This window comes from Maniola jurtina, chromosome 20, assembly GCF_905333055.1.
Source record: "Maniola jurtina chromosome 20, ilManJurt1.1, whole genome shotgun sequence".
NCBI lineage: Eukaryota > Metazoa > Arthropoda > Insecta > Lepidoptera > Nymphalidae > Maniola > Maniola jurtina.
This window is the reverse complement of record NC_060048.1, coordinates 4,201,716-4,212,791: the sequence shown is the minus strand read 5'-3', so window position 1 is coordinate 4,212,791 and position 11,076 is coordinate 4,201,716. Positions and strand designations below refer to the sequence as shown.

The 11,076-nt window shown below is 35.2% G+C and overlaps 1 protein-coding gene across 2 annotated transcripts in view; it reads right to left on the bottom strand.

Moving 5' to 3' along the window:
- The window catches only part of LOC123875946 (synaptic vesicle membrane protein VAT-1 homolog-like), a 42,366-nt gene that overhangs the window by 15,070 nt on the left and 16,220 nt on the right, over positions 1-11,076 (bottom strand). For both annotated transcript variants that reach the window (XM_045922056.1, XM_045922057.1), the window contains exon 2: positions 5-134. In XM_045922056.1, coding sequence (XP_045778012.1) covers positions 5-134 — 130 coding nt within the window. The remainder of the gene's footprint in view (positions 1-4; positions 135-11,076) is intronic.

The window sequence follows — 11,076 nt, the reverse complement described above, 5'->3', positions numbered from 1 at the left end:
TTACTTTGAAATTGGTGACACCTTCGCCAACTTGTTCGATCTCTCCTGCGCATTCGAAGCCGAGGATGAAGGGAGTCTTGGGCGGAGAGTCGATAGCGCCCTGCCGCACGATCAAATCTTGGAAGTTGAGGCCGCTGCAATAAAAAAACAATATTAGACTTTGCTCCATACATTAATACCTGTGTTAATATCTACTGTGAATTGTGAAGAAAATATGGTACGTACTCGTATAATTTTTATAAACTGAAAAGTTCGATTTTACGATGCTCCAAGTTCACATTTGACAGTATTTTACAAGAATGAGATGCAGTTTAGTTCAATAAAATAAACATACCTACCTACATGTTGTGTTTATTTTATGTTAGAACTGTAGACCCTTGGGCCCAATGAATCCTGATTCCTGAATTATCAGTCCTAACCGTAAATCAGTCATAGTACCTAACGGAAATAAAATCTACAGCAATTTTGTGTTTATTATTAGCTATGGCGTAGATAGTGTAAATGTTCCTTTTCAAATTTGTGATATAAGTATGTATTTTGGTACAAAATATTTCTGTGAAGTAGTTAGTGTGTTGAGTAGGTAGGTAAAATATTATGTCCTTTGTCATCACGATACTTTGTGATAAGGATCTCGTTACCATTTAATAAAACTGGGAGCCTAATTAATGTAGTGAGGCGAAGGAATGCGGCAGCCATTTGTTATTATGCGCCGGAACACGAGCGGCATAAAGATACCACATTTAAATATTGAAACATGTCCGTCCATGTCTCAAGGTATCTATCAATCACTGGTCGTCACGCCCTACGACACCTGCCCGTTACATCAATACTTTAGGATACAAAATCGATATTTCATTTTGCCATCTGAATACTAATTAACTATCTAGTAAATAAAATCAATTTATCTGATTCGAAATGCTTTCAAAAGTTCAACATTGTTCTACACACTGCCGTATTTTTTGAAAAGCGGCTAACTCCAAAAAATACTTACTTATAGTACTTTTTGGTGATAACTCAAAAACTACTTAAGTAACTACTATTTTAGATTAGCTGCTTAAGATGGCAACATATTATTTTGTATTCGTTGCGCACTATACGTATAAGAACTCTAATTCCATAATGACTATAAAGTGTGCCTATTCTAAGTTAGAACAAAATAGGTCCAATAGAACTCGAGATAGGTATACGAGTAGGTTCAAGATCAATCTACATGGGCAAAGACGAGGCCAAGAGATGTTTGTGTTACCACTTACCTATATAAACAAAGTTACTAATGCAGTTAATTATTATAGGTAAACATTATAAATGCGCTATGAGTATTTATAGTAAAATAATATATATTATATGAATATAATCATAATTCATATGTTATGAATCATGGAAACTAAAGCATTGTTGTGGTTGCATACAAATAGGTAGGTAGGTACCTAAATTTAAAAAATATAAACTGAAATCCTCATGCAGCCAACAAAAAGTTAAACAATAAATTGTTCGTCTGGAAAACAAAGGTATGGGAAAACTGAAACTTTATCTTTGTAACAAAACTAACTAAAAAATATGTAGGTAAGTATGTATAAGGCAATAATAATATAGGTAACTAGCGGATGCCCGCAGCTTCGCCCGCGTGGATTGGTCAGATCCCCTGCAGCATCAGGATTGAGGAGTTGGACTCCAAATTTTTTATGAAACAATGTCGCAAAGTTCCTCTATCGATTAAAAAAGAAATGACGCAAATCGGTTCAGAAATCTCGGAGATTTCAGTGTACATAGGTAGAAAAACACAACTCCCTTTTTGAAAGTCGGTTAAAAAAGTAGCCTATGTTACTCCCTGGTCAATTCTCTACTTGTCTGTGAAAACCCCGTCAAAATCGGTCCAGCCGTTCCGAAGATTAGCCTTTTCAAACAGACAGACAGACAGACAGACAGACAGACAGACAAAAATTTTAAAAACGTGTGATTCAGTGTTGGTATCGTTCAAATAACCATATGAGCTTAATATGAGGTAGTTATTTCGAAATTACAGACAGACACTCCAATTTTATTTATTAGTATAGATTAGTATAGATTATTATGAGTACTTCGATGATACTATACAAAATTTCGCTATACCTACAACTTTTACTTAATCTTAACTTTTTCAATTAAATTAGAGCAAATGTAACAGGGAAGGCACTAACTCCCATGACACAGTTTTTACTGTTTTGGGAGTTAAGGGTCCAAAGTCACCTATATGTCAACATAATTTTTTTTGCAAATAAACATAATTTATTATTATCCTATATTCAATATATTCAATAATTTTATTATTATCATATTATTATAACAACGTAAAGCCTTTGCTAATGATACGCGATTTAGATTTACAAATTCATATTTTTTGCGCCTCTTATGCCCAAACATATAGCGTGCTTTGCGTATGATTCACCCTCATTGGCTGCATGTTATGTAGCAGGCGCAAATATGTGTAATTATAGTACCTTCGTGGAACGTGCTTCGCGTAACAAACCGCGTGCGTCGAAATAATCGATATTTGCGATTGTCTCTTTACCATAATAGGTACAGTAGGGCTAACTGCGAGAGCTATTATTCGCTGCATTTGCAACAATATTTTTTCTTCTTTTGCTTGCCTGATTATCTACAGATTTCCCTTGTCTTTACAATAGGCAGAGTCCAAGTTGTGCTTGATTTTAGTTTGTTGTGCTTTGTTTTTGAACTTTTGTTTATTAGCTAGTTAGCAGTTATAATTACATATTTTGATTCGTAGCTAAACACGAGTTTCCTTTTGTATTTTTCAACTAGCTACCTACTATTTAACTTACTAATATGTAGGTATTAATCTCTTCCGTTTTTACAGAATTTTGACAAAAACTCCATCAGTGTCTATCCTGGCGTCATGATCCTAACGTAATTCTTATCTAGGTATGGTAATGCGCTTGTCTATAAACTACAGATGTCGGCACATTGTTTACACTCATTACCATTTATCTGGTCACAACTGGTACCACCAAAGTTATGCAGGTTGCAAAGTTATAATCACTATTGATAACTGAATCCTAACCTAAATGATTAACATTGTAGTAAAGCAGAACTTTGTAGAAAATTGACCGATACAGGGTAAAACGGAGGAACAAAAAGGATAAAAAGAAAATGTAAGTGAAGAATATAATGGATAACCAGAAAAACTAACTGTTATTCATAAAATGTTGATGATAAAGATGAAAAGAATGAAGTACTTGGATAGAAATCAATACTAAAAAGCGATAACGGAACTTTTGCTCATAGATACCATGAATATCTAGGTGAAATCGTAACAACAAAAAGCACTTAATACCTCACAATAGCTTTCAGACAGAATTGATGCAAACAAGGAAGTGCGATTCTTTTACCAAATGAAAAACAGTACTAAAAATACCTACATTAAAGTTAGCCGACGAAAAATAAACAAAAGTGTAACTGCATGCCGCCGTGCCGGGAAAGAATTCTCGGGTAAAATATTGCGAGCCAAATGGGAAGATGCTGCTGTAATTCATGCAGAAAATTTCTTAATTTTGATACGAAAAAAGAGGTGGATACTTAGATATAATAAAAATACCTCTATAGGGCCAAATTAAAGGGATAATTTAAATTAAATTGGGCAGGGTCTTTTACTGTGTGACTAGCTGCTATTTACAACGAACAAATAAAAAAGATTCCGACGAATTGAGAACCTCCTCCTTTTTTCGAAGTCGGTTAGTAAATGTTTAAAAAAATAAATGAATAGTCATATATTTGCAAGAACGTTTGTACAAAAAAAATGAAAGTAAATAAATAAAATTATCTAGACGTGCACGCCCGAAAATTGATTCCCAGTTATGGCGATTCGAATAAAGTTATCTACTCGTATCTAAATTTTTTAATGATACAGACACGGATATGAGAGATATTATCTGTAGTAGACACAATACAAATCCGCAACCACTGGTAAAATTCGCACAATAAAGACGCTACGAAATTGTTGAATGAATGAACATGAATCACACTTGTTACAAAAATTTGATGTTCCCATTAAAATGACCTTTATCCGAAGTGAATGAATCACGGTGCACGCCAGTCTTATGTTTACAGTTCTGTTATTTGCTTGATTCATTCGAGGGGACGCTTTGGTAACTTCAGGGAGCGGTCTCCCCTCGTCAGGCTGACGTCCCTTTTATAATAGGGTTGTCATTTCCGAATTTTAAATGCAGGAAATTACCATGCATAAATTAAGAATTACACTTGTTATGTTTGTTGAGCCTATGTGAGGAATATTATTTACCAATCCTCGGACGCTATGGCATCGTGATTTTTTTGAAGTGTGTCAATTTCAAATTAAGCTATAACGATCAATAGCGTTTTGTTCTTGTACTATTTTCTCCAATTGAGAGGGATTGTGATAAGAATTATCTGCTAAAACGCATTCTAGTTATAATTGAAAGTACGACTTAAAAACATCAAAAAATGCGTGTTGGTTGACACAAGTATTGATGCAAATTATAGGTATTCCATGCCGGCAGGCAACCCTAGTATGATATTAACGTAAGCCCTTTATAATGGTGAATAATTACAGCTTACAAAGTCTCTCGTCGCGTCGTCCGTCGCGATGGTTGATAACGTATGGCTCGCACCCGCATGCTTTTTATTGGCTAAATTGGATGGATAGATCTGTACTATAGTTTAGTCTTGAACAAACTGATGCCTGCGCTTTCGCCCTCTACTCATACCAGCAGGCTGTCCTCGAACCCTTCATTCCCATCTATATCAACATTTACTAAGCAAAAACATAGAGTCCGTACTTTATGTACCAAAATAGGTATAGGTAATATGGTATAGTAAGTACTCAAGTATATTTACGTTTTCAGTAACTAGAAAAGATACATTATGTAGATTCATGTTTATAAAACTTACACCATCTATTTTTCTGGTGCACGTATGATGTATGTACCATTTTTTATCATTTTCTCAAAAGTGGGAATAATCTTTTTGATCCGTCTTTTCATCGACAGTCGGTGATCAGTAAACTTAAACATGACTTAAACTAAACTTTAACCAAAAGTCGAGCACTTAACTCTTTTCTTCCTTTCCATTTCACAAGCCACCATTTATTGTTGTCACTCAATGTGACCAACCTAATTTAGGTGTAGTACCTATGCAATTTTAATATTTTATGTTAGTACGTACTAGTAGGGAACACAATTACATCCGCAATGCTACGGTGGATTTGCGCGTTTTTTATTGAAAGAAGATAGTTTCATATCATCTGTTTGATTTTGTTTACAAAGTTTATTTCTTCCTCTTGCAACGTAGGTGGAGACAAGCTATCCTTTATTATCAGCGATCGTTCGGGACTCAAATTGCCGTGAGTCGGAATGTTAAGCCGAGATAATCTCACACACAGAGACTCGTTTGCTCACATTGAATTTTCCACGCACGCTACCTGACCGTTTATACAACAATTCGAGTGGCTTCCTTTCACATCAATAGCTCGTAATATGCGAGCAGGTAAAAAGATTACATTTATTTGAGCTGTGTAATAGATTAAGCCCTTTTTGGAGGTTTACGTTTGCGGTAAAAAATTAATTTAAATATTACCGGCTGAACTTCAAATTAGGATTTAAAATACAAAAAGCATTTCTGTGATTTTTCTAAGGCGTTTGATTGTATAGACCACAGATCATCAAAGCTGCAACGAAGAACTTGCAGAGGTCTACGTTGTTTAATAAACAGGGGTACCTAATAGGTAATCATTCAGACCTAAGCCTTTTATTTACTTACCTACTGAAAAATAGAAATGTGTGTCAACTGTCAAGGTATAAAAGTTAAATTAGGAGTAACGCAAGGAGAACACGGCCCGTTCTTAATCCCTATTTATACATAAAGGGCTTTTTGGGTCTAGCGAGATAATTTTTTACAAGTCTGCGGTTATAAACGTTAACTGTTGCCACTTGCGTGTAACAAGGTCTTGTGATAAGAAAGGCTCTCAAGGAACAGCGCAATACTACCTAATACTTATAATTCGGAAATGGAAACCCTGAACTCTTTAGATAATCTTAATTACCGCCACTTACAAGCGACTAATATATTAAAAAGTTTGACAAGATTATGTTACATTTAATCCATTTAACATTACCTACACACTTTACAGCTTCTCAGAATACTTTATACGGTGACTTTATGACGATAGGTACCTATAAGATAACTAGCTGGCCCTTCACTTGAGTGGAATTTCAATTTTTTTTAATGAGAGTCTGGGTTAAAAAGAAAATATACATTCAAAATTTAATTTCCTAGACGCAAGCGCTTGGAGATATTAGGTACCTACCTCTGTTGATGGCCGTCAGTCAGTTTTTCCTTTTATAAATATAAGTACAGATTCGCTTTTGCTCGCGACTTCGTTCGCAATACATACATGAATTATAAAATAGGTTACAACTTACAGTATTCGGGTCAGGGGATAATATAGCTATATCTATCAGTTAAAGAATATTCTCTATCAGTTAAAAATTAATCAGTCAGATCATTAGTTACGGAGTTTACCCTCTACATCCGAACTAAATCCGCTTTATAATATTAGTGTAGATGTAGATGATGTGTTTGGTATAGCAATTAGCAAATAATTATGCACACTGGATGCAAAGGTGCAAAATTGAGCGACGATATCAAGAAGCCAGAAGGTCAGTAGGGTAGAATTGGATGCAATATTTTAAGTTCAGTTGTGAATGGTTAACAAAGGCAATACGATGATGACTACGATGATAACTTATCAAGATGAAGCTCATTATCCTTGCCTGCAGATATCTTTCATACTATTTTGTGCAAGTTTACGAACCTAGGTATGCAGGAGGTATTTGCGTAGCAGTAATCAAATTAGGTATAGGCAGGTATATATATCTCAGTTCCAAACCACTGACAGTATTCACAATAAACCGATTACAACCCTAGCAAAGCGTTAATACGATTAGTGCATTATGTAGAATTTCTATTCACGCAATTCAAATAACTTTCCGGTTTATTAAGCATCGCCGAATGATACGCAAAGAATAATGATGAATAAATTATTCTTGGGTTCGCGCCGCGACACCCTTGCCTTTTCGATTTAACTGCGTTATAACTTCTAGATAGCGTACAAATAATATATTCGTGGAATTGAAAAATACCCTCTTTTTTTACAAAACCCGTTTAAGTTTTGAAAACGACCTCCCTAGACAATCATAATGTTAATGAGACAGTTATTTTAAGAATAAATCAATAAACTATGTAATTTTCTTCCGTATTATTGTCATGTCCGCCATGTTGGATTTGTCACAATGTCAAAAATGTAGGTACAGTGTAGGTGAATCACATAGAATTATTACTTCCTAATTCCATGGTGAATCACGACTTGGGCAATGAGTTGATCTCATTATGTATAATTTGGATAGACATCTAAAATCACCACTCCACTCCAATAAACCTTAGCTTTGCTTGATAATTACTTATTATTCGTAACACGTTTTGTATATACGTTTCTAGCGTACAAATGAATAAGTTAACACCCCGATACCGAGTAATTTTAAATTGCATGGGGGTTGAATCGGTCGTGGCGCGACCTGCCGGCGACGGGCGTCGCGACGACGCGTCATAGCGCCTATACTTCCTAATAGCCTAAGCATTAGGCACACGCAATCGACTGGGTAGCGATAGCTGTAGCTAAATGGGTATATACACTAGGGCCAAAATTGGAGTCAATGAACTGGGACAATCGATTTTTGCTACGCGACAGCATAATTGTTACTTTTTTTAGATTGCTTTTGTCCATTTTGCATGGTGACAACATTGTGCTATCTTAGACATAGTCGTATTCCTCATTACTGAGGGTCATGACCAGTTTCCATTAATCTTTGGTGTTGGGATAACAATGCGGGGCATACAACTCGACTATGAAAATGAGATTTCGATTTTAGATTTTACAGTTAAGCTGATGTAAATGGTATAACCGGGGCTGACGGGTAGGAGCTCTCCGAGGCACGGAGGAAGTGAAAATGGCAACCAAATTCGGATCTCCAAAGTCGGTCACCTATCCAGTTACCAACTTGGGTCAATGTTGTTTAATCATAATCGCAAATCGCAATCCACCTACATGTTAAACTAGGCCATACGTCTGTCTCAAAAGGATTTTACCAGTTTCGATCATTTCTGGTAAAAAAATAACAATATACCCTACCATACCCTACATAACATTAGCTAAATGAAATCTGTGAACCAAATAAATAAAAGGGAGGATGGATTGAGTCCATGGACACGTAATTGATGAAACGCACATAAATCCAGTGATTGAAGATTCTACAGATACCTAAGTAAAATAGGTATCCTATTGATTATGTTCTCTGCTGAATAAAGGAGCCTTGACTTTAATTTGTGCCTGGTATACCTACTACTGAATACTGTTAAGTCGAATAATTTTTAATGGAATCTAAAATTAATAACTAAATTACTTAATAATAATTAATTAATGGTTTCCGATGGATATAATGCCAAATAAGAGGAATTTTTAAACGCGTTTCGGTCTACTTCGCAGCCGTGTTAGTTTTGATTCTGCTATTTTTAACCGACTTCCAAAAAAGGAGGAGGTTCTCAATTCGTCGGGATCTTTTTTTTTTATGTATGTTCCCCGATTACTCAAAGACCCCTGGACCGATTTGGAAAATTTTTTTTTGTTTGAAAGGGTATACTGTGCAGGTGGTCCCATATAAATTTGGTGAAGATCTGATGAATATCTTCGGAGATGGAGAACAGAACTCCTCAATGGATAAGAGCAAATTGCTCGCGATCACTGTAATAGCTTAGTAAACAGTAGGGTTTTAACTGGGCATAGCATATTATAGTAAGTACAGTGGGGCCACTAAAAATTGTGAAATAAAAAAATTTCAAAAGAAAAATAAAACCGACTTCAAAAACCAAAAACACTAAAAAGTAGAAAATAATTTTTGTTTAGCTACACATGTAATGTACCTAGGTATGAAGTCGGGCGAGCTTCACTCTTGGATTTCTAATTTTGTTTTAATATGCTCGCTCGACTTCATACCTAGGTACATTACATGTGTAGCTAAACAAAAATTATTTTCTACTTTTTAGTGTTTTTGGTTTTTGAAGTCGGTTTTATTTTTCTTTTGAAATTTTTTAATGGAAATCCTATATTAAAGTTACTGGAATGTTTATTGCTTTTTGATAATTTTGATTAAAAAATACAGCCTTCAGATGTTTGCCAGACAGAATAAGTAGCAAGTACGATATTATGTTACACTCTCGCTAAAGAATAAAATCTTGCGCAAGTTTGACGTCGGCCGTCACACTTCATCGCATTTCAGCGAAATCTGCAGGATGACTTACATTACTGTACTTACCTACAATGTACATGAGTGTAATCAGAAGATTGTTTACCTACTTATTTACAACGAAATAAAAATGATGTACTTACTAAACTTTTATATAATATGCAGCAATTTAGTACTAAAAATGGAATGAATAAAGCGCTTCACTCTCGCTATAGTAATAACTCTCCGTAATTAATTATTATAATTATTTGAAACTAGATGAAGCCCGCGACTTCGTCCGCGTGGATTGGTTTTTTGTAAATGCCAAAAGTCGATTTTTCGTAACAAAAAGTAGCCAGTTCGTCCCAGGATTCAAGCTGTCAAGTTGTTTCACGACTTGCCAGTTGTTGTAGTTGTACAGTAGGTACGAGAAGATAAAGTGTGGGTATTATGTTTGATAAAAAACTGCCATAGGTCTTCCAGGTTAGCCTGCTTCCATAGACTGCATCATCCCTTACCACCAGGTGAAATTACAGTCAAGTGCTAACTTAAATCTGAATAAAAAGAATAAAAAAAGATACCTAAGCTACCTATTGTTTTACAAACAAACTAAATAGATACCTAGGCACTAGGTACCTTTTAGTAGGCACAGAGACAGACAAAGCGTATCCTATCGCGTTTGTATCGCGTAAAGGATTTTTAATTATGCTGCTTTTTGTAATTTTATGCATCGCTAGTAAGGAGTCCTCACTACTAATTACTTAGTCTACTCTGCAGTTTAGTTTTATACATAAACTAAGTATAGCTAATCTAGATAAAATATACCTTCCTCAGGCTTACCTACGGGCGCGTCGAATCGTAAATTAGTTTATGAATATAATATTTCCTATGATGTAAATATATTATTTACAACTTACAAGCTTCGTATCAAGACAATACCTCAGAATACATACCGATTGTACTGAATATTTAAAGAGCGAACCAACGAAAAAACCACAAGCTTCTCAGGTACAAGTTCAATCGATAAGTGTGTCTGGTTCGCTGTTGGTACATATCTACTTTTTAGATGTATTTATATTTCTACCTTCTAAGTTCCAACCCTCGTGTACCTACTTTTCGCGTAAATTCGACGTAAAAGTTACATTTCCTCCTGTAGAATAGGTGAGTAGCCACGTAATTTTTATGGTTGTCAGTTTGCTTTTCACCCCGATTTAATATGATGGTAAGTCACTGGACATCACAGCCTATGTCACTTGTCGTACCTACTACGACTAATCTCCTCTTAACTTCATACTTACCTTACCTACTTGTAGTATAGGAACGACATTAAATACCATTCCCTATAAAGTGCCTACACTTTAAGATATAAGCGAACTAGGAATATTTGCTATAGTTAAGCCTCATAAGCATCATTGTAATGCGAGGTGTGCACCTCCACCACATAAATACACTTCAAACTCTTCCGTTCGGCGCTCGTGTTTCAAGTCAGACGTGCTTTACTATGCTTATACCTAGGAAAGTACTTAGTATCTCCTACGATTTCAAAGACTATAAATTGCGAGATCGCTATAAGGACGGATTTGCATGTCTGAGATAAAACGAACATTGCTGCTCGAAAACCTATTCAAACGGTTTTATTTCTGTAAAAAAATCTGTTCCCTGAAGACTTTCTAGTTTCAATGACTTTAAGCTTTAATAATATTATAATGATAGTAATTTGCAAAGTTCGGTATTGAAAGAAAAATAATTCTAGCTAAGAAAAAACTTA